The sequence below is a fragment of the Mobula birostris genome, chromosome 27 (genome assembly GCF_030028105.1).
Source record: "Mobula birostris isolate sMobBir1 chromosome 27, sMobBir1.hap1, whole genome shotgun sequence".
NCBI lineage: Eukaryota > Metazoa > Chordata > Chondrichthyes > Myliobatiformes > Myliobatidae > Mobula > Mobula birostris.
Window position 1 is genome coordinate 33,107,700 of NC_092396.1, and position 24,957 is coordinate 33,132,656.

The following is a 24,957-nucleotide window of genomic DNA, read 5'->3' on the forward strand; positions in this document are numbered from 1 at the left end:
TTTGATTCATGTTAAAATAACAGTGATTGCGCCTCCACAGTCCTGTTGCATAGAACATTCTAAAGATTCACTACCCTTTGGATTAAGAAATTCTTCTCATTGCTAAATGATACACTTCTTATTCTGAGATTCTGATTCCAGATCCCTCAGAGAGGGGAATCATTCTTCCTTCAAACCCTATTTCTGATTTTTACCATGTCCTTTTTTTAAGCAACTGTTTGTTGCGCTGCACACTGTCCTTGATATCCACTGATTTACTATCTGTGGGTTTGCACACTCACGAGATAAATTATAGACAAGAACTTGATTTATGTCAAATAAATCACATATACATTGAGAAACCGATCATCGTCTTTATAGACATAATATTTCAGAACAATTATATTACATGGCTCTTTGCTGTATCTTCAAATATCAATTGTTTTAAATTGAGTTTTAAAAATTTAATGTTTTATTGCAGTTATACTTGCTTATGCTTCTTAAGCATTATACAGCACATTTACACTTACTCAACGCAATGCATACTTGAATACAAATTCTTAATACGTTCATCTTAAGTCCTCAGTGCTACCTTGAATACGGTTATTCTTATTCTTCTAAGATAGCTGAGTGCAAGAAGCTCAGTAGTTGCTACTCTTCGGTATAATTACAGTCTTTTGAATACCTATATTTCTATCAGAGTGTATAAATTTAAAGCAAAATACTGAATCTTTTGTTAGATACTAGTTTTTTTATGTTATTTAAATAACTACTCTGCATCAAGACTATAAAAGAACAAAAGCACCTGATATGAATATTGTTATATAATACTAAAGGTGCACAGCTGGTGGGTCAGCATCCAACAGAGAAAGATAAGTTAATGTTGACATCCTTTCTTTTCTGACCATTTCCTTTTTGAGTGTTATTTGCACATTTCAGGCATTTTGTTTTTCAATCACTTTACTGACCACATTGGACATAAATACAACACATTCTACTGTTTCATTTCTATTTTTGGCTCACCTTTGTTCGATTGTCTTACTTAATTGTGTACTGCCTAACAAACAATTGTAGTTGCCAAGATATTGCTCAGAAAAGTACATTGTTTGCCTGGTGAGTTCAAGATATTTTGAGAATGAATTTTATTACAAAATAAATCTCCAAGAACCCTTAGGAGAGCTAAAGGGGACACAAGAAAGCCTTGGTGAATAAGACTAAGGAAAACCTCAAGATTTTCTACACATACATGAAAAACAAGAGAATGAGGACAGTGAGGATAGGATTATTCAGGAATAATCTGCTTGGATTTGAAAGAGATATGTGAGGGCCTTAATGAATACTTAGTGCATTCACCAGGGAGAGGGACTTTAACGAATATGAGGTGTTTGTAGACCAGGTTAATATGCTGTAGATGAAAAGTAGGAGGTGATGTTGAACCTTCTGAAAAACATTATGATAGCTACATCCCTGGAACCAGATGGGACAGACCCCCAGTTACTACATAAATTGAAGGAAGAGGCTGCTCAGACATTGATGATCTTTGCATCCTCCCTGGCCCTAGGAGTGGTACCAGAGGACTGGAGGATGGCATATGTGTCTTATGTCAGTGGTGGGTGAACCATTGGAGAAGATTCTTAGGAACAGAATTTATAAGCATTTGGAGAAGCATAGTCTTAAGGATAGTCTTTGTGACAGGTCATGTCTTAGGTGCCTAAGTGAGGCTTTGAGGAAGTGACAAATCGATGGAGGTAGAGCAGTGGATATAGTTATATATGGACTTTAGTAAGGCATTTCACAAGTTGCCTCATGGCAAGCTCATTCAGAAGTCAAAAGGCATGGGATCCATGAAACTTGGATGCATGGATTCAGAATTGGCCTTCACACAAGGTAGAGGGTAATAGTAGATGGAGCGACTTCTGGTTGGATGTCAGTGACTAATGGTGTTCTGGAGGGATCAGTTCTGGGATTCCTACTCTTTGTGATTTTTAATAAGTGAGTTAGATGAGGAAGTGGATGGGTAGGTTAGTAAGTTTGCAGATGGCACAAAGGTTGGAGGTGTTATGGATAGTGTAGATGGTTGTCGTACGTTACAACGGGATATAAACAAGAGTTAGACCAAAAAGTGACATTTGGAGTTCAATCCAGAAAAGTGTGAAGTGGTACATTTGGAAGACTTAACTTGAAGATAGAGTACCAGGTTAATGGCATTGTTTTCAGTAGTGGAGGAAGTCCAAAGTTTCTTTGAAGTTGCCAAGCATAATCAACAGGGTGGTTAAGAAGTGTTTTGGCCTTAGTTAATTCAGGATTAGGTTCAATGCTTTGAGGTTCAATGTCTTATGAAGCAAGGATGAGCAATCTAGGGCTCTTCTCTTTGGAGTGAAGAAGAATGGAAAGCGATTTGATAGAGGTGTACAAGATATTGAGAGGCATAGACTGGAAAATCAGCACCTATTACACACACTGGTAATGGCTAATACTAGAGGAGATCCATTTAATGGAAGTGGAGGAAAGTTTAGGGTAGATGTTGGAAATATGTATAGGTTTTTTATTTAAAACAGAAAACAGTAGGCGCCTAGAACGTATTACTGGATGCAGTGACAGAGGCTGAGACAGTGGGGACATTTCAAATTAGGGACTCTTTGATTATCATGTGGATGTAAGAAAGGTTAGATTGATCATGGAGTAGGTTAACATTGGTCATCATAACATCATGGGCCAAAGTGCCTGCACTATGCAGACTGTTCCATGTTTATTTCACTTCTTCTCACCTGCCTATTACTTCCCCTGGGTCCCCTCCTCCTTCCCTTTCTCCTGTTGTTCACTCTCTTCTCCAGCCCTTCACCCATCACCTTACAGCTAGCCTCTTTCCCCTCCCCACTCCTTTTTATTCTGGCACCTTCCCCCTTCCTTTTCAGTCCAGATGAAGGTTCTTGGTACAAAACATTAACTGTCAACTCTTTTCCATTTCTGCTGCCTGACGTGCTGAGTTCCTGCAGCTGGTGCATATCCCGCTGCAAACTTTGATAGTTTACTATCCTGTTCACTACACCCTCAGCCGTCATGTCATCTGCAAATTTGCTGATCCTATGTACCACGTTATCATCCATATCATTCAGGAGTTCTCAACCTGGGGCTCACAGACCCCTCAGTTAATGGCAAGGCTCCATAGCATAAAAAAGTTTGGGAACCTCCGATATAGATAACAAACAACATCAGACCCATCACTGATCCCTGAAGCACACTTCTAGTCACAATCATCCAGCCAGAAAGGCAACTATCTACATCTACTATCTGGCAACTTCCATGAAGCCAATGCCTAACCCAATTTATTACCTCATTTTGAATACAAAGCAACCAACCTTCCATGTGGGACCTTGTCAATGGCCTTGAAGTCTGTGTAGACATCCACTGCCTTGCCTTCAAATTTCCTGATAACTTCTTCAAAAAAAAACACCACAAGATTGGTTAGGCATGACTTAGCACACACAAAGCCATGTTAACTATCCCTAATCAGTCCCTGTCTATCCAAATACTTACATACCCAGTCCCTTAGAATAGTTTCCAATAACTTTCTCACTACAGATGTCAGCGTCAGTAACCTATATTTTCTCGGTTTATTCTTAAACAATGGAACAGCATTAGCTATCCTCCAGCACTCTGGCACTTCACCTGTGGCTAATGATGTTTTAAATATCTGCTAGGACTCCTGCAATTCCTGCACTGGCCTCCCAGGGTCCAAGGGAACACTTTGTCAGGCACTGGGGATTTATCCACCCTAACTTGCCTCAAGATATCAAACATCTCCTCCTCTGTAATTTACATTAGGTCGTCACATCTACAGATTGTCTCGTGCTGCATCTTTGGACCCAAGCACAGGATCACACAGAGACTCAGAAGGGCTAAACAATACTAGGAATTTTATTAACAAAAGGTACAAAGCAAACCAATAGAACTTACAAGGTCTTGGATAACTGGTAATAACTCAAGGATTTCACTCGGCAAGGATCAGGAGCAAACAAAGGATTAGCACTGCCCCTTTAAACACAAACCAGGGCATGAAAGAATCTGGGCCCAGTTGATAAAACCGCATACTAATTACAAGCTAACAAGTAACTATTCTAATAAGAGACTGAAGTCCAAGGATATTTAATTGGACACCTGCAAAGTCTTGGAGAATTAATTGAATGCAATCAAGGACAATTGCAATTTAAGTGTAAACTAGAGCAGTGCTCCCCAACCTCCGGGCTGTGAAGCATGCAGTGGTGCAGCGGTAGCCGGGACGCACCCAGCACATCTTTAAGAAACAAGCCAAAATAAACAAGCAAATTAATTAGATGCTGCCCCAGATCAGAGGTGTTTTCTCGGCAATCTCATCACTCTTAGTTTGGCCTCTACCCTTTCACCTGTTCGGCATGGATGACCCTACCAAGAGCAAAAGCACATGGCTTTGACTCCAACCAACATATCACTCCGGGTCTCCGAGGTATACAAGCCTCCAACTCCTACAACAAGTTTGTGGTCCACTAGGACATTTCTTTGAACCAAATATTAAAAAAAATAGATAATTATTATAATGTTATTTATAGGGGTTTTCTGTATTCAAATTAGCTACTGTGCACTCTGCATTGCAGCAGTGACTGCATTTTATAAAGTGATTGGTTGTTGATAAAGTATTTTACAACATCATGAGCTCCTGAAAAGTTCCATATAAATTTGTTACAGTTCCTACCACACAAAACTGCTCTTTGCTCTATATATTTTACTCCAAATTTAAATGCAAATGTATTGGAAGCTGCATTGATATTCAAAGAAACCTGGGTGTCCTTACACAAAAGTCAACTTGCAGGTACAACAGGTGATTAACAGGCAACTCCTTCAGAGTGGGAGAAATATAACACAGGTGTGAGGAAGTCTTGCTGCAATTGTATCGGGGATTGATGACACAACACATAGGGTATTGTGCACAATCTTAGTGTCCTACAAAAGACTGCATACAGTCTTGCTATAGAGGAAGTTCTGAAAACATTCATGAGATTGTTTTTAGGGATTGTAGGTTTGCTGTTACAGGTACAGTTAGTAGACTAGGCCTGTATTTCCTATTGCTGAAGAAGAGAAGCAATTCCATTGAAACTCAGAATGTTTTTATAAGACTTGACAGTTTGGATGCAGGTTGGTAGGATATTCTCAGAGTAACCAAGAACTAAGTTTTTATCAAAGTAAGCAATAGGGAAAGGAGAGAGGCAATAGAGGATCAGCAATAGAATGGATGGCAGAATTATTCACTTTAATGTTAAATACATTCTATTTTTCACCAAGGGTATAACAGGTGTAATAGAACACCATATAGAACTGAGACAAGGGAAAAATTCTTCATTCAGAGTATGGTACATTCTTTGAATTCTCTATTCTGGAAAGGAGTTAAAGTTGAGTCATTCAAAACAGGTATCAATAAATATCTCACATAAAAATTGCTGGTGAATGCAGCAGGCCAGGCAGCATCTGTAGGAAGAGGTACAGTCGACATTTCGGGCTGAGACCCTTCGTCAGGACTAACTGAAGGAAGAGCTAGTAAGAGATTTGAATGGGGGAGGGGGAGATCTGAAATAATAGGAGAAGACAGGAGGGGGAGGGATGGAGCCAAGAGCTGGACAGGTGATTGGCAAAAGGGATATGAGAGGATCATGGGACAGGAAGCCTAGGGAGAAAGAAAGGGGGAGGGGGGAATCCAGAGGATGGGCAAGGGGTATAGTGAGAGGAACAGAGGGAGAAAAAGGAGAGAGAGAAGAAGAATGTACGTATATAAATAAATAAATAACGGATGGGGTACGAGGGGGAGGTGGGGCATTAGCGGAAGTTTGAGAAGTCAATGTTAATGTCATCAGGTTGGAGGCTACCCAGACGGCATATAAGGTGTTGTTCCTCCAACCTGAGTGTGGCTTCATCTTTACAGTAGAGGAGGCCGTGGATAGACATGTCAGAATGGGAATGGGATGTGGAATTAAAATGTGTGGCCACTGGGAGATCCTGCTTTCTCTGGCGGACAGTTAGTCCTGACGAAGGGTCTCGGCCCAAAACATCGACGGTACCTCTTCCTACAGATGCTGCCTGACCTGCTGTGTTCACCAGCAATTTTTATGTGTGTTGCTTGAGATTCCAGCATCTGCAGATTTCCTCGTGTTTGCATCAACAAATATCTGTATATTAAGGGAATCATGATATATGGGGATAGGAAAATGAAGCTGAGGTAGATCAGCTATAACCTTGATGACGAATGAAGCAAGCTCAACATGCCGGATTGCTCATTCCTGTGCCTGATTTTTAAGGAAGCTGGTATTAGTCAAACAAGTTGAAAAGTATGTATAATTTTATAAGTTGTAGGGTTATCTGCTGTATCTATCATTAAATATTTTTTCATAGAATTTAATATGCAATTTACCTAAACTAACACAGACTCAATAATGAACTGGCAGTGCAGGTTTTAGGCTTCATGGGACAAATAAAATATATAAAGCTAAAATCTAAACTGGAAGAATATTTGAGGGAGAAAATAATTGCAACACTATGATGCTCCTGAATGATGTGTGGTTAACTTCACTCACCTCAACTCTTAAATGATTCCACAACCTATAGTCCCACTTTCAAGGACTTTTCAAGTCATGGTCTCAGTATTTAGTGATTGTGTTATCTATCTTTCTATCTATCTATCTATTTATACACAGTTTGTCTTCTTTTGCACACTTGTTGTTTGTCAGTCATTGTTTGTTTACAGCTTATCATTGATTCCAATGTATTTCTTTGCATTACTGTGAATGCCTGAAAGAAAATGAATTGCAAGATAGTATATGGTGACATATGTGTACTTTGATAATAAATTTTACTTTGAATTTTGAAAGAAGACTGGAAGTGAATGACTGATCTTGCAAATGATCTTGTGATCTCATTTGTAAATAGTCTTTCTTTCTCTTATTCCTTCATGTAAGTACTTTATATCAGCACTTTTGAACAGCAATTGTTGTCACCTGCTCACTTTTGCCCTTTAAAAATTTATAAATTAAAAAATTGAGTTAGATCCTCACTTTTTCTTGTTAAGCTATTGATTTTTATCTGAACTGCAGTGCAGGTAATTGTACTGCTTTCATGTGGCAAGCAGATACTTTATGATCTCCTGAATTAAATATTGGAAAAACCAGAAGACCTTGTTTTTGACCTCCAACATATATTCCATTCCCTATCGACTAATTCTATCCTGCTCATTGAACAGTGATAGAACAGTACATCACTGCACAAACCCTTCAGACCATGATGTTGTGCCAACCTTTTAACCTACTCCAGATCAGTCTATCTCTTCTCTCCCTCATAACTCTTTCATTTTTCTTTCAACAATGTGCCATTCGTTATAGCCTGTAATTGAACCTGATTATTCACAACCCTGTTGTCACTCTTGACTCAGAGCATTCAAAGAATCCTTGCAGTTACATGCAAGCAGATTTTTGGAACAACATGGGAACAGGATTATTTCTGTTCATGCACACTGAGACTATGTAAGTTCATAGCTAAAGGGTTCCATTGCAATAAAAACACTCCATGGGCAAAAAAAGCTGTCTGTAGCTAACTAGACTGAAAGAAAAGGCTGTGAGCTTGTAATTAACAAGAGACCTGCAGATAGTATGAACTGTAGAAATTACTGAAAAATGACAGTAAGATACATAAAGAGGGAGAGAACAGAATACAAGAACAAAGTAGCAAGTAATATATAATCAGATTCTATCCAATCCCTGCCTGAAAGGAGTCTGAACATTCTCCCCATGACCACATGGGTTTCCTCCTACAGTCCAAAGACATACCAGTTGGTAGGTTAATTGGTCATTGTAAATTGTCCCATGATTAGGCCAGGGTTAAATTGGGGAATTGTTGGGTGGTGTGTCTCGAAGAGCCTCTCCACGCTGTATCTCAATAAAATAATAAAATTAAAATGAGTTTCTACAAATACTGTCAATTCCGGTTATTTGGGACACAAAAGGACCAGTATATTTTGGCCTAATTAAGCGACCACCCCAATTAGTCGAAGTTTCATGGAAATAGTAAAAAAGGTATAAAAAAGATAAACTACCGGTTAACTGAGTAACAAATTATGTACTTAAATGGAAGAGAACAAATTAAAACACTATCGGTACTACTAGCATACTATAAAGCTGGGTATTAGTCCCTCATTGTTATCGACAGAAGAATTAATCGAGTGTACGCTGTAAATGAACAAAATCAGTGCAGACACCTAGTGTGGATAATGGACTGCTTTCATACAATGCATTTGACAATTGCATCCTCCAAATCTTCATTTTCATTGTAATATTCAAGATGATTGCTGATATTTTCAAATTCTTTGTAGTTCCTAACATGTTGAAGTAGTGAAATCGTTTCACTTTCGCTCCCGGCCAATTCTGGCATCTCCAAGCTTGAATGCTTGAAACCATAGGAGCAAAACAGTTCTGAATTGTCTTATGGCTTATTTCTCAGCAACCACCAGTGACAAAAATCACTGCTTTTGAACAAGCACACACAAATGATGCTATTTAAAAACAATCTGCTCCAAACATAGTGTAGGGCTGGTAGCCACACAAGTGACGTGTCTGATGCTAGTTAGAAACTGTTCAGCAACAACCTCTTGCCCCAATTAAGGGGCAGAGTGTCCCAAATAAATAAAGGGAATCCCAGCTATTTTCTCGATAAGACTCTAAGAGTTGTGCCAAATGAGCAGCTGCCCCGATTAACTGATGGCCCAATTAACCGGAATCCACTGTGGGAGCAGCAAAAGTAAATACTAATTTCATAGAAGATGAAACAGGAGAAATAAAGTAATGGCAGAGATTTAAAACAAATAAGTGAGAAGGACCTGAAAATTAACAGTTTCAGTAGTCTCAATGACTTGCATTACATGGCCACTGAGGCAAGCCACAAGGAATCCTTTTTAATTGCTGTCTAACTACTGCTATCAATCGTTTTCACTAACAAAAATGTGCCTCTTAGGAATCAAGTCTGAAGCTCCCTTCAGAAGGTTGAAATGGCTGTGTACCATAAAACTAGTTTAAACCATGTTGTAAAAGGAGGCAAGGGAATGGGGTGAAGGTGAAGGTGGAGAGGTCATAGACATGGGTGATCTCAAAGGGAACATTCTGGTTAATAAGAATTGAAACTCCCCTGGCTTTAGCCAGAAAAGCAGAATGGAAGTGCTGTCCCACCCACCTAGACATAAGGCAAGAGTTATCAAAACTACGAATATGTGTTTCTTGCAAAAAAGCAATGTCAGCTTTGAGCTGCTTGAGATGTGAAAACACCTTCCTTCTTTTAACAGGATGGTTCAATCCCTTAACATTCCAGCTTATAAGATTCAATGGGCAAACCATTGTCATATAAAAAAAACATATAGGGCAGTAGGCATAAATATGGACAAACATTCTAATAACAGCTCTGGGGCGAAGAGAAAAACAAGAAAATCAGGACAAAAAAAGTCCTGAATAACAAAGAATAACTAAGGGTTGTTTAAATATTGTTGGCACTAGGAAACCCTCCCCCCCCCACCCCCGCCACCGCCTAGAACCCAAAGCAAGAAGGCTACAAAAGAACAGCAGCAAGTTCTTCAGAAAAAAACTATCCCTAACCCCAACTTCCAGTTTCTGTATAGCTTCATGAGCTCTGATTAATTAACAGTTTAAAAAAAACAGAAAGCTTATGCACTTGGAATTAAAATTGTACATAAAGAATAAAAAGAAAACAGTACCATCAAAAAGTATTAGACTTAACTTGAAATAATAATCCAGATTACCATACCCATGGAAGAAAAAAAATAGTAATTAAAAAAAAATAAAATTTAAAAAGAAAATAGGGGGAAAAAGAGGAAAAAAATTACCAATCGGCCATTTTAAATAACCAAATCGAGTCTGAAGGAGACACCATAGCAAAGAGACTTTCGAAAAATTTCTGAACTTCTTATAGCAGAGTTAAACCAATTTCAGTAATTTATAAATTAAATTTAAAAGGAAAACAAAAAATATGAAAAAACAGAGAGAAAAAAAAGCAATCGGCCATTTAAAATAATTGAGTCTGAAGAAATCACAATGGCAAGGAAACTTTCGATAACTTTTTGAACTTCTTATAACAGAAATAAACCATTTTCAGTAATTAAAAAATTTAATTTAAAAGGTAAACAAAAAAAAAGAAAAAAACAAATAGTAATCAGCCATTTTAAATAATCAGATCGAGTCTGAAGAAGTCGTAACAGCAGGGAAACTTTCAATGAATTCCTGAGCTTCTGTAACGGAGTTGAACCATTTTTTGTCCCCAGTACTAAGAGTTATTCGAAGATGAGGGGGGTAATGTAGCGAAGGCCTAAGTCCACGATTGTAAAACTCTTTCATTACACTTTTGCATTTGGTGTGCAACCTCAAAACTTGAGGAGCATAATCTTCAACAATATGAATGGGATGGCCCTGATAAAGCAATTTTCCTCTCCAACGAGCTTCCATAATCAAAAGGTTTTTCACCTGATAGCGATGAAAACAAAGCATAACTGGGTGTGGCCAGGAGCCCAACTTGGGTTTAGAACGAAACACGGTGGGCTCTGTCTAACTCAGGTAAATTCGGAAGAGTATCTTTCCCAAAAACCTCACAAAGTATAAAGGAAAAAAATTCAACTGGAACTCCGCTTTCGATAGCCTCTGGCAGACCGAGGATACGTAGATTATGCCTCCTTCTCCGACCTTTGAGATCAGCTATTTTTGATAATAACTTGGTGTTATTCTCACTCAAATTAGAACAAACGGCTTCCAGCTGCTGAGCACCACATTTTAAATCTCCGGTTTCTGAGTCAAGATGAGAGACGAATGGCATGTTCCTCCACTTTGGAATTGATTTGATCCAATTTTGACTCCAACGAACCGAAGGAAGCCTTAAATTCAGATATAATCTCTTGATGGTGCTGATCCAGAATGGCAATAATGTCAGCAGAGCCGGAGGCAGTCGCAGAGACTTCTTTTTTCCCAGCTTTAGAGGGCTTGAAGGCCATTGTAAGACAGACGTATTCGCAGGCAGGTAGGAGAACAAAAAAAAAATTATCAGTCTGGAGTAGAAAAAGGAAGGTAAGAAGTGCGGAGGTAAGAAATGAAACAGGGCGATAATTTTAAGTGATTAACCTATCGCCATCTTACCGGAAGTCCCAAGAGGCAAATGGATTTGGTGATCTGGTTGGAATTAATGGAATCCTCAAAGCTGAGAAGTACAAGTAGATCCTCATCCATCTTGGATACCATTAGGGAGATGTTTGATCGGTCCCAACCTAATTCTGCAGCAGGACAATGACCCCAAGTACATGGTTAAGGTCATAAAGAACTCTACTCAGCAAAAAGCAGAACAAGGAGTTCTGCAACAATTGGTATGGCCTCCAGGGTCCTGATTGCAACATCATTGAGTCTGTCTGGGTTTACTTGGGTGGATAGAAGCAAGCAAGGCAGTCAAAATCTGCAGAACTGTGGCAAGTGCTCCAAGATCTTCCAATTTAGGAGGGACATCAATTTGATGTATCTCTTGACTGCTGTACTCAGCTCCTGTGACCAATCACTGTGTTTCGGTCCCTCAACCTTGCCCATTTCTTTGTGCGTTTTCAGAAAAGCTTGGACAACATATCTTGAGACTCTTGCCTGCTGCAAAATTTCTGCTTGGGAGAGAAATTGCTGATGCAGGATGACCACCTTATTTCTTGTTGCTGTGCTCACTCTTGCCATTGTGTAAGAATTGATGATTTGAAAGTTAAACCATCACATCTGCCATACCCTCACCTTTTAGTTTAGTATTATCAAACCAAGTTCATAATGCTGTATGATCTACTCCTACTTTTCTCCTTACATTCTGAAACCAGCCAAGTTTTTTTAACACATAAAACTGCATGACCGTGTACCTAAAAGAATTGATCCAGTTTTAAAGGTAAAGAGTCGTCACATCAAATAAGGATTAGATTTAGTTTTTACTATTTACTAATCTTTATAGTTTTTTTTTGATATTTAGAAACTCAATTTCATTATTTTTGAAAGCATCTTTTCTTTATAATTTTTTTTTGCATGTACTCAAGTCTTTTGCACAGTACAGTATGTTCTCCTACAAGATACACAGAAAGTTAGACTGTAGGTAGAGCATGTAATTCAGAAAGAAAATTCAATATTGGTCTTTTCTGTAAAGGTCACCAGTACGTATAAAAAATGGGCATGCCTTGTTACATCTATGTAGGGTTATGGTGTGACCATATCTGGATGATTCCACACTGTTGTGGTTCCTTATTTAAGAAGGAATATACTTGCCTTGAAGACAGTAGAGTGAAGGTACAGAAGACACATTCCTGGGATAAAAAGATTGATCTCTGATAAAAGAGTAAATAATTTGGATATGTTTAGAAGAAGTGAACTCTTTAAATGTATTAGATTCTGACAGGGTGGTCCGTGAGAATGTTTTCTCTGGTGAGAGGACGACATCTCAGATGTAGAATCATCTCAAGGTAAGGGGTCAATATTTAATCAGAGAAAGGATTTCTTTGTTCATAAGATTATGCATCTTTGGAATTCTCTACCTTAATAAGGTTATACTTATAGTTTCATTAAGTACATTAAGTCTAAGATAGATTTTTGGAGAACCTAAGGTAATGACAATCAGACAGGGAAGTGGAAGAGTGGCTAAAGATCATAAACAAGTTCATAATGCTGTATCATCTACTCCTACTTATGTTCTTATATTCCGAAAACAGGAAGGATCAAGAAAATGTTTGATTTTATATATAGATATGTATTTCTGGATGTAATATAGCAATAATCATCTTAAGAAGATGGAGCAACCATTAATCAATGCAGGACAAGTATATTTTAACCCTGGCCAACTTTATTGAAATAATTTTGTTGATCAACAATTAAAGATAAATATTTATTCTTTTCTCTGAATAACACAATAATCTGGAAATTATTATTTATTTAAAAATCATATAGCTATTAAAATCACCAACAATAATTTAGTTTTTATAAAAATCATTGTTTAATAAATTCTACACTTCATTTTTTGGTGAGGAGTTTCTATCCATCTGCGCAATATTTAGAATAAATTGTCAACTGTAACCAGATTTTTAAAAAATTAAGCATATAGTTTGAGATAGAGCACTGGAACAGTTAGCAGCTGCAGTGGTGCAAGTTCAAAGTAAATTTATTATCAAAGTATGTATATGTTTCCAAATACTATCTTGCAATTTATTTTCTTGCAGTGACTTACAAGAAAAAATGAAATACAATAGAGTTTATGAAAAACTATACCTGAACAGATAAAGACTGATAAGTAATCAAATGTGAAAAATAAGACAAAAAAAACTCACAAATAAAAAATAATACTGAGAGCATGAATCGTAATGAGTCCTTGAATTAGTCATCAATAGGTCATCAAATTAGTTCAGATTGAAGTTAACCACACTAATTCAGGAGCCTGATGGTTGTAGAGCAATAACTGTTCCTGAACCTAGGGCTTCTGCACCTTCTGCCTGATGGCAGTAATAAGAATGGAACAGGGCCTGGATGGTGGGGGTCTTTGAAGACAGATGCTCCTTTCATGTGGCAGTGTTCCAAGTGGTATTCACTGGTGGGGACAGCATGGAAGTATTTAAAACACAATCACTTACAAGTCAATGATGCACATGGTCAGTGTAATATGCTAGACTGTAAAGTAGAAAACTTTGGCCTCACGGCTGTATTCCCTAGAATTTTAAAAAAGAGGCTATCTCATGAAAACTTGCACCTTTTTTTCAGGATTTGACAGCCTGAATGCAGAGAGGATACTTTCTCTAGACTAGAGAGAGTCAAGAGTTAAAATCATGAAAAAGGCAACATAGATGAGGAGAAATTTCTTCAAGTAGATGTTGCTATATACGGTATTTAGAATTGCCTACCATTGAAAGGATGAGCTATTAAAACAGAATATGTTGGAAAAAACAACCGATTCAAAGTGAAGCAGGAATATTATTTCATATGAATAATATTTCTCTTCATCAGAACAATCTCCAACCTGAAACATTAACTATCTTTGCCCCTCCACGATTAAGCCCGACTGTTTGACTATCTCCAGCTCCAGTAAAATGAAAGTTTTGCTGGAGCTGGAGATATAAATTGCAAGTATGTGCAGTCTTTTTACCTTCCTATTCCTAATTGTGCTGATGTGGTGCTCTGCCAAATGTATGCTTTGAATAAGATGTTTAAACTGTTAAACATTCTCCGGGAAGAGCGGGATACTCTGCAGTGTTTTGGCTATTTTTAACCCTTAACTTTCATTTTTACAATATTTACATAACTGTTCGTTGGAACTTATTGTCTCCATGGTGCGCTTCTTCCTTTAGTTAACGTGACCACACTGCATAAAGTACAAGGTTTGGTTAAACATGATTTGGGATGTTCTCGGATGGGAATGGAAATAAGTAACTGCAAATTGTTTGATTAAAGATGCCAGAAAATGCAACCACATTCAGCCTGGCTGCCCGTCAATTTCCGTGGGTAACTACGCCTATATTGTTCAGCAGTGTTCTGATCTGTGGGTGCCGGATTAAGATAAACCGCTACCTGCGAGAAGGAAGCATCATTGAAGCTCCGGTCGCTGCTCACTTAATTCGGTTTCTATGGCAATTAAGGGTAGAGAACGAAACCGGAAATGACGCAAATTAGCGGAAGCTAAACTCGCAGTTGTTGCCAGGCAACCGACGCTCGACTGCGGAGTCCCGGTCCCGGGAGTAATCGAGTGTTGCCAGGATGGAGAACCTGTAAAAAAAAGGACGTTGTTACTTAAACTCGACATCGGGGAGGAGGGATGGCTTTGGAGACGGTGAGAGTGGTAGTGCGATGCAGGCCAAGCAACAGCCGCGAGAAGGACCTGAACTGCAAGGTGGTGGTCTCCATGGACAGTGCCCGCGGCCAGTGTTTCATCCAGAAGCCTGGGGCTCCCGGCGAGCCACCAAAACAGTTCACTTTCGACGGCGTCTTTTACATAGACAGCACCACCGAGCAGCTGTACAATGAGATCGCCTATCCGCTGGTGGAGGTAAAACGGGAGCTCGCGTGAAATGACTGGGATTTTAACCATCACTTGGTTGACTGGAGCCACTGGGGGAGCAATATACACACAGATATACAAGATCATTGAGACCTTAAAGAGGTTTGCACCATCATGAAATACAGCTTTCGGAATATTAAAGATAACCGTAGCTCATCTGAGTTAGAAGGTTCATATCCTCTTCCTGTGCACGAAATCAGGGATGACAGTGCCGAGAAATATTAGTCGTTCATCTTTCGTATAAAACAGGATCCCTTTCTACCCTTACAGATATGCATAAACGATCCAATAGCACAGTTTTAATTATTACCGATTGCCTGAAATATACTTACTTACTCCTGAATCAACGCCACTTAAATCAGTCTGTTCATCATTAATTACATTGCTGTCCTAATGCAGATTTGCTGCTGCATGTACTATAGCAGTGATAAATGTCAAAATAATTTAAAGAACTTTAGGACTTTTGGATGATGCTGTATAACAGCAAGCTTTTCTTGAAAGATCCGATGTACTCTGACCATGTTTAATAGTGCTCTTGTCCTTTGAAGAGCATTATTAATATAGTAAGTACATGCAAAAATATACTGAGACGCTGTCAATAAAGTAGCAATTAAATTTAAATGCCATCATTTTTCTTCAGTCCCCATCAATTTCAGATGGAATAAGCAACATAACTAACGTTTTGTTCTTATTTGCCAATAATTTGTTTCTCTTATTTGATTATTTATTATTGTTGGAGTTAACCTTATTATTCAGCAATTTAAGTTTTTAAAAGTGAATGTGAGATTGCTTGAACACTGCACATGCAAACTTCCTGTGTGGCATACTGAAGGGTTTCAATGGATCGCAGTCATTATGGTATTAATAAATAGGCATCCCTTAGTCTCATGAGACCATGGATTTGTGCCTTGGAAGGTTTCCAGGGCACAGGCCTAGGCAAGTTGTGTGGAAGACCGGCAGTTGCCCATGCTACAAATCTCCCCTCTCCACGCCACCGATGTTGTCCAAGGGAAGGGCACTAGGGCCGATACAGCTTGGCACCGGTGTCGTCACAAAGCAATGTGTAGTTAAGTACCTTGCTCAAGGACACAACACGCTGCCTCAGCTGAGGCTCAAACTAGCAACCTTCAGATCACTAGACTGATGCCTTAACCACTTGGCCACGCGCCAACACATGGTATTAATGCTTCCTATTATTTTGGAAAATTTCCACCTGAAGGAAACGGCCAAGAATGGGTGCCATAAGACCATAAGATATAGGAGCAGAATTAAGGCTTTTGGCCCATTGAGTCTACTCTTCATTTCATCATGGCTGATCTATTTTTCCTCTCAGTCCCAATCTCTGGCCTTTCCAAACCCAACCGCCCCGCCCCCCCTTCCTTTCATGGCCTGACTAATCAAGAATCTATCAACCTCTGCCTTAAATGTACACTTGTTCTCCACAGCTGCCTGTGGCAATGAATTCCACAGAGTCACTAATCTCTAGCTAAAGAAATTCCTCTTTATTTTGAGGTTGTGCCCTCTGGTCTTAGACACTCTCACCATAGGAAATATCCTCTCCACGTCCACTCTATCAAGGCCTTTCACCATTCAATAGGTTTCAATAAGGTCACCCCTCGTTCTTCTGAACTCCAGTGAATACAGGCCCAGAGCCATCAAACACCCTTCATGTGATGAGCTGTTAAACCCTGGAATCATTTTCATTCACCTCCCTTGAACCCTCTCCAGTTTCAACACATCCTTTCTAAGATAAAGGGCCCAAAATTACTCACAATACTTCAAGTGTAGCCTCACCAGTGCTTAATAAAGTCTTAGCATTATATCCTTGCTTTTATATTCTAGTTCTCTTGAAATGAATGCTAACATCACATTTGCTTTCCTCAGCACAGACTCAACCTGCAAATTAACCTTTAGGGAATCCTGCACAAGCTCTCCCAAGTCCGTTTGTGCCCCAGTTTTTTTGTATTTTCTTTCCATTTAGAAAATAGTCAACCCTTTCATTTCTGTTATCAAAGTGCATGATCATACACTTTCCAATGCTGTATTCCATCTGCCGCTTCTTTGCCCATCCTCCTAATCTAAGTTCTTCCTTAGCCTCCCTATTTCCTCAGAACTACCTGCCTCTCCACCTCTCTTCGTATCGTCTGCAAACTTTGCAACAAAGCCATCATTCCATCATCCAAATCATTGACAGATAACATAAAAAGAATCAGTCCCAACACAGAGCCCTGTGGAAGACTAGTAGGCACCGGCAGCCAAACAGAAAAGGCTTCCTTTAGTCCCATTCTTTGCTTCCTACCAATCAGCCATTGCTTTATCCATGCTAGGATCTTTATTGTAATACCATGGGCTCGTAGATGTGAAGCAGCCTCATGAGTGGCACCTTGTCAAAGTCCTTCTGAAAATCCAGGTACACAACATCAAATGATTCTCCTTTGTTTATCGGTGCAATGTGGGTGGAGCTCATTGGTGCCAACCCTCTGATAATGCCACAGAGAGGATAGATACTGTAAACTTGAAGCCAAAGTCATCTGCGATTTGTGAGAATGGCAGGTTATAAAATGTATGGTGGATATCATTGACAATTTCCTGTGTTCCTGTTACATTTTTAAGCCTATTATTTAATTGGGTGTTCTTATTTATTTTATTTACAGTGGGTATTATCCATTAACTGTGCTGATTTGATGTTTTTGGTTAATGCTGTAATACTGTGATCAAAGCAGAACATATTAATCTCAATTGGAAGATACAAGAGTTTTGATGTAAAGGTATTGACCTTTATATGTTAGGAAAGTTCGTACGAAGAATGCAATTATTGTAAACATTTTTAAGGAGTCAGATAGGAGAAATCGGTTCAGGAAATTAATTGTTTAAGAGCTGATATCTCATCAAGAACATGCCTGACATAAAACTTTGAATTCACAAAACTTTGAATCTCACCCATCCAATGTGCTTATATCTATTAAATGTTAAGGAGTGCAATGGTTTTGGATAATATTAACAAAACCTTTATTAATTTATCTGCCTACTTAATTTAAATGCTAGCTTGAGAAGAATTAATTTACTCATATGAATCATTTGTTTAAGGGTCAAAAGACAAATTGTTTATGAAAGTTAGTGAGGACAAAGATACATTCATGTAATTGCAAAAACTGAACATATTTATAGAGTGTTTTGTTAAGAATGTAATATTATATTATGAAGTTCATATGCTGTGAAGTGCCTTATTAATTGTTTTGAAAGGTACTCTGGAAAGGTAACTCTTCTCTAAAATTATTGCATGTGTTTGATTTATAATTAGTTCTCTGCAGTTCATTTTGCTTATAGTTCACAATGTAATGGCCATGCATAGGGTACATATTTATAACATAAAGATACGAGCTAGTTGTGGTACTGTTATATTATCTACAGGTTGGCATACAGAAATCTAGATGCATAGAGAGTTCTAGATACAGACAAAATTTGGCAGTAAGTTAAAGTTTGTTTATCAGTGTTTAAAATTGTTCAATGAACAGTGATTTTGTGGAGGTAATTTTTATCTTACAGTTTTACTTTCATTAAATTTTTCATTTCCTCAGCTGGTGAAGAATGACACTCCAAATAATTTGGAGTAATTTGAATGATAACTCCAAAGCATTCAATTTATGCTCAGCACAGCCATCTCAATGAATGTTTGCATATGCGGTTGGGAACAGTAGCTAGTAAATCTAGAGCGCTCGGTTAATGATCCAGAGAATGAGAATCTGAATCCACCGCAGCAACTGAGGAATTTAAAGTTAATTAAATAATCTGGAGTTTTTATTAAAATCTATGGTTGAGTGAGTCCAAGTAGCTACCGACTAAATTGTAAGCTAGAACTACAAACAAAGTTACAAAGGGGTAATGGGATAATAGGATCACAGAGATGATGCAGACTTCAAAGGTTGGTGTGAGAGAAGTGTGATGTTCAATTTATGGGGTTTTGGGGTTAGTAATAGGGACAAACTATTAGAATTAACCTAAGACCAGGTTTCTGAGGTAATCAAATACCAAGGGAGCTGTAACCTAATTACAGTGGGAGTAAGATGTGGAGGAAGGTCCTGGTGGAGAGAAATTTAGAATGCCAAAGAGAAAAACAGTAACAAGGAATTAGACAAGAAAATGATTGGGGTAAAGACAAACAAATTGGGTCAGAAAGGGACATAGCAAACAAAAATGTGCACTAACTAATAGACTCATGATACAAAAAATGCTAATATTTCTAAAAAAAAATGTTAGAAAAGGCAAATGCAAGAGCGCAATATTGGAGTGCACATAATATTTATACTAGGAGATATAAATTAATGGTGCAAATAAATACAAACAGATATGGGATAATGGCATTACAGACATAGCCACATAATGACTCCAACTGGAAGTTGAAAGTCCAAGAGTATTTGATATTTAGGAAGTACTGGCAAAAATCCAAAGAGATGGGTAATATTGTTAGTAGAGGACAAAATCAGTGAAATATATTGTCGCACCAAATACTTGAATTAAAATTAGTGGAACAAGGGGCAGAAAATGTTGATGGGAGTGGCATCAAACATGAAATTGGAAAGCACTGGAGCAGTCATGGTGGACTTTAATATGTATAAATTGGTCAAGCCAAATTAGAAATAATACTGTGGAGGGTGAAATTCCAGAATATGAACAGGATAATTTTTAGACAATACATTGAGAAACCAATAAAAAAGGATATACTATATTTGACTTTTATGCAGTGAATTAGCCTAATGAATCTCTTTTGGACTATATCCAATGTTGCTATATCCTTTACTGGGTAAGGGGGACCGTCTGGTTAAGATAGAAAGTATGTAGATCAATCAGAAGCAAACATTCTAAATCTAAATAAAGGAAATGATAAAGGTATGAGAAATGTGTTGGCTATGACAGCTTAGGGGACTTCACTGAAAGAAATACAATGTATGGTCACCATCTAAGTAATGAACCAAGAGATTACAACAATTGTATATTTTTTTTTGGAGAGAAAAAAAATGAATAAAGGAAAATTGACCTAAGATAACAAAAGAGGATTTGGATGATGTTATATTCAACAAGGAGTCATATAAATTGCCAGAGAAAGTAGCAAGACTGAGGATCAAGAGCAGTTTACAATTCAGTAAAAGTAGACTGAATGATTGATTAGGAGAAGAAAAAATGAATATGAGGGTAAGCTTGCAAGGAATGTAAAAGGGAATTGCAAAAGCTTCTGCAAAATGATTATTAAAGAAAATAGAGGTGTTTGTATAAAAAAACTGCATAAAATCCAGAAATTAGAAAAGTTATGATGTTATAATGGGGAACAAAGAAATAACACAACAATTAAAAAATGCCTTAGTTCTGACTTCTCAGAACTGACCACAAACAACTTCCCAGAAATACTTGGGAACCAACAGCCTAATGAAAAGTAGGAATTAAAAGAAAAATGTTGGTGTGGATTTATGAAGGGATGGGGAGAATCATGCTTGGCAAGTTCTTTAAAGATTGATGGGAGAATCAATGGAGATAGTTTGATTTTGGAAGACTTTCAGTAAAGTGACTAATTGCCACAGCAGAAAAGGAGACAATTTGATCCATCAGGTCCATGCTAACTAGAATAATCTCATTTTTCTATCTCATATACTCATCAACTTCCATTTGTTTCATTTTGCCATTAACCGACACTAGGTGGTCATTTATAGTAGCCAACCCAAATTTATTTGGAATTTGGGAGAAACCAAGCATCTAAAAGAAATATTCACAGTCAGAGAGAGAATGTGCAAATTTCACACAAACTGCACCTGGGTCAAAGTTGAACCCAGGTCATAGAGTTAACTGCTATATCATTGTGCCACCTAGTTTGGTCCAACTTATTTATTCAGAGTGTTAAAATATAGCATGTGGGGTTAGAAGTAAAAGAATGACATGGCACATAATGGAGAGTAGAAATAACAGGGTTTGTTTTGGGACAACTAATTAGATATCACAGGCATCGGAGTTTGCCTTCCTCCCCACCCCCCTCACTTAGCTACTCATAATGATTTTGATGAGGGAATTAAATGTAATATTTTGTGTACTTACCAATGCTCAGGACTGTGTGGGATTCTAACTTGTGAAAAGATTCAAAAAACATTTCCAGGCCACTTAGCCAAATCAGGTGTGGTGGAATAACTGGAGCTGGGGGAATGCTGAAGGATCTTCCACCTTTTTAATACATCTGTGAAATTAATGAGGTGACATCGAGCAAACTGGACATTTGCTGTCCAGAGTTTAGAAGAACAACAAGTGAACTCGCAGAAACGTGGGCTTGATAAAATAGGTGCAGGGTGGCATTTCCCCTGACCTAAATGGCTATTACTAAAAGCACAAGTCTCAAATAAGGGATCAGCAGTTCAGAACTAAGAAGTTTCATCACCAAAAAAGTAGTGAATCTTTAGAATTTTCTACCCAAGAGGGCAGTGGAGGCCAAGTCGTGAAGTTAATTTGATGAAGATTAATAGATTTTGGATAGGTTACAGGGCAAGAAAGCAGTGCTAAGGTAAAAGATCAGTTGTGACCTTTTAAACACTGGAATAGGTACAAGAGACTGAATGTCCTATGGTTCATCGCAAGCTCCAATGTCAGAATTGGATTCATTATCACTAACATATGTCATGAATTTTTTTGTGTTGCGGTGGTAATACAGTGTAAGGCTTAAAAATTACCGTGATTTACAAAAACTAAATAGTACAAAAGAGGAATAACGAGGATTGGGTTCATTAACGACCCTCACAACTGAGGACATGCCTTCTTCTCATTACTACCATCAGGAAGGAGGGAAGGAGTCTGAATTTTAAGAACAGCTTCTCCACCCCCCCCCCCGCAGCTAGCGTGAATCTCTCATGCTAGCAGCTCTGTTTCATAGAAGTTTGAGGGGATTTAGTATGTCACCAAAGACTTTTGGAAATTTCTACAGATGTGCAGTGGGGAGCATTGTGTCTGCATCACAGCCTGGTATGAAGGCTCTAATGTGCAAGATCACAAGAGGATGCAGAGGGTTGTAGAGTCAGCCAGCTCCATCAGAGGCACAACGCTCCACACCCTCGAGATCATCTTCAATACGAGGGTGCAGGGAGGGGGAGATGTGGAGAAGCTGTTCTTAAAATTCATACTCCTTACCTCCTTCCTGATGGTAGTAATGAGAAGAAGGCATGTCCTCAGTTGTGAGGGTCGTTAATGTTGGATGCTGCCTTCTTAAAACACTTCGTATTAAAGATGATCTCGAGGGTGTGGAGCATTGTGCCTGTGATGGAGCTGGCTGACTCTACAACCCTCTGCATCCTCTTGTGATCTTGCACGTTGGAGCCTTCATACCAGGCTGTGATGCAGACACAATGCTCCCCACTGCACATCTGTAGAAATTTCCAAAAGTCTTTGGTGACATACTAAATCTCCTCAAACTTCTATGAAACAGAGCTACTAGCATGAGAGATTCACGCAAGTAGTACATGTTGGAAAAAGTGATATTTTTGTTTATTATTGCTGAACTCCCATTCTATACAGTAATATTTTCAAGTCTGAAACTATCACATTTATTTCCCTGCAAAATTTCTGCCCAACTTTTAATTCTGCACCTTTGCCTTCAAGTTTCTGCACAGTCAAGCTTAGATTTATTTAGAGTCTTTAACATTAAAAAATAAAATTCCAAGGAATAGAAAAGAGTTGTGAGAAAAAAACAGATACAGTATAGATGTATACAATATACATACTGAAACTCTTTTTCTTCGCAAACATCCATGAAAACAGAGGAGTTCCCCAAAGAATGAATGACAGTTAAATGTTAGAACCCTAAAACCCCCCAACTCCCCCCTCCCACGCACAAGCAGCAGCAAAGCAACGATGCCCCTCCCCCACCAGCAAAAAGGCATCAGCACTCTCCACCCTGCACTCAAGCATACAGCAAAGCATCAATAAAGACACAGATTTGCAGTACCCCAAAGACTATTCGTTCACCCAGTAATTTGACATACCACAGGCTCTGTCTCTCCCAGGGAAAAAGAAATATCCCTGTTTCACATAACAAACAACTCGCTGATTTATGGTGTTAAAAGTCTGTTGCATCACTTTTTCCGAGCTCTGTGCCCAAAGCATGTGGATCCCTGGGCATGTGGCCAGCAGCCAGCTCGCTGCTTTTGAACTTCCGTGTATTCCCACAACACATTAGGCGGCAGCACTGGCCTCAAATCGACCTGTCTCCAGAGCCACAAAAATCTGGCACCCTGAAGGTGCGCTAGTCTTCCATGCCAGGTCCTTGGCATATCGGAAAGCGGCTGGTCGTGAGACCCTGAGTGCGGGTCACATTTCCGCAAAGAAACAAAGTCAGCGTGTAACAAGGTCAGGGTCTTCAAAAGAAACTTGAATGGGCAAAGAAGAGATATCAAAGATAGAAATAAAGCTGTTTCCTAAGATGCCATCATCCTCCTACATCCTGAACTAAATGTATAGTATGTATTGTTGTGGATATATTCTAAAAAGCATTTTTAAAAATCTTTACTTCCATGGTACATATGGTAATCATTATTCTGACTGAAACATTGTTTTATTCCCTTAATTGGTAAAAACAAAGGAGCTGGTTGTGAATTACAGGAGGAATGGAGATGGGCTAACCCCTATTGATATCAATAGACCTAGGGTTTAGAGGGTGAACAGCTTTAAGTTCCTCAGCATCCACATCACTGAGGACCTCATGTGGTCTGCACACACCAGTTGTGTGGTGAAAAAGGCACAACAGCCCCTCTTTCACCTCAGACAGTTGAGGAAGTTTGGTATGGGCCCCCAAATCCTAAGAACCTTCTGCAGGGGCACAATTGAGAGCATCCTGATTGGCTGCATCACTGCCTGATACGGGAACAGTGCCTCCCTTAATTGCAGGACTCTGCCGCTAGTGGTACAGTCAGCCCAGTGTATCTATAGTTATGAACTTCCCATGAGTCAGGACATTTATAAAAGACAGGTGTGTAAAAAGGCCCCAGAGGATCAATAGGGACTCGAGTCATCCCAACCACAATCTATTCCAGCTGCTACCATCTGGGAAATGGCACCACATCATAGAAGCCAATACCTACAGGCTGCGGGACAGCTTCTTCCACCAGGCCATCAGACTGATTTACTCACGCTGATTTGAGTGTATTTCTATCTTACATTGACTGTTCTATTTATCATAAATTATTATAAGTTACTATGATTGCACGTTACACATTTAGATGGAGATGTAACATAAATATTTTTACTCATGTATGTGCAGGATATAAGAAATAACGTCAATTCAATTCAATTCAAGTATTTTTTAATCTTATCTAGGGTGTCACTGAAGGCTACAATGGAACAATATTTGCCTATGGACAGACAGGAAGTGGGAAATCATTTACCATGCAAGGCATTTCTTCTCCAACATCACAACGAGGAGTTATCCCTAGAGCTTTTGAACATATATTTGAGAGTATCCAGGTAGATATGCTGTTGATCAAAGTTTACAAGAATTGGAAAACTGTGATTTAATTATTAATCACTTTGGATCTCAAGAACTGCAGATCTAATGCCATTTAATTTCCTGTAGCATTGCCAGTTTTGTAGAATTTATCTAGTGTTTCATTGTGGTACTATAGCAAAACTGAACTTCATCCTACTTTCGAATAATAATACTTTGTGGGGGACATGCCCTTTTGTTGCACAAGTAGTGGCATAGTTATATGTACTTCAGTGATTTATAAATGGAACAGATCAAGAGTTTTAATTTGCAGTACATCACATGCTGAATTCCTAATCTTGGTTATCTTGAAAAGAATGCCCATACAAAGGCAAGACAGCTCTAAAAGTAAAACCGAA

At 38.6% G+C, this 24,957-nt stretch overlaps 1 protein-coding gene across 3 annotated transcripts in view; it reads left to right on the forward strand.

The window, feature by feature from the left end:
* Positions 1-14,753: 14,753 nt before the first annotated feature.
* The window catches only part of kif17 (kinesin family member 17), a 65,308-nt gene continuing 55,104 nt past the window's right edge, over positions 14,754-24,957 (forward strand). The window contains exons 1-2 of one of the 3 annotated variants that reach the window (XM_072245113.1): positions 14,754-15,081; positions 24,433-24,579. In XM_072245113.1, the coding sequence (XP_072101214.1) occupies positions 14,851-15,081; positions 24,433-24,579 (378 nt within the window). In that variant the 5' untranslated portion in view covers positions 14,754-14,850. Of the gene's footprint in view, positions 15,196-24,432; positions 24,580-24,957 lie in introns of those variants that run through there. The other 2 variants (XM_072245114.1, XM_072245115.1) reach the window with 2 other exon arrangements.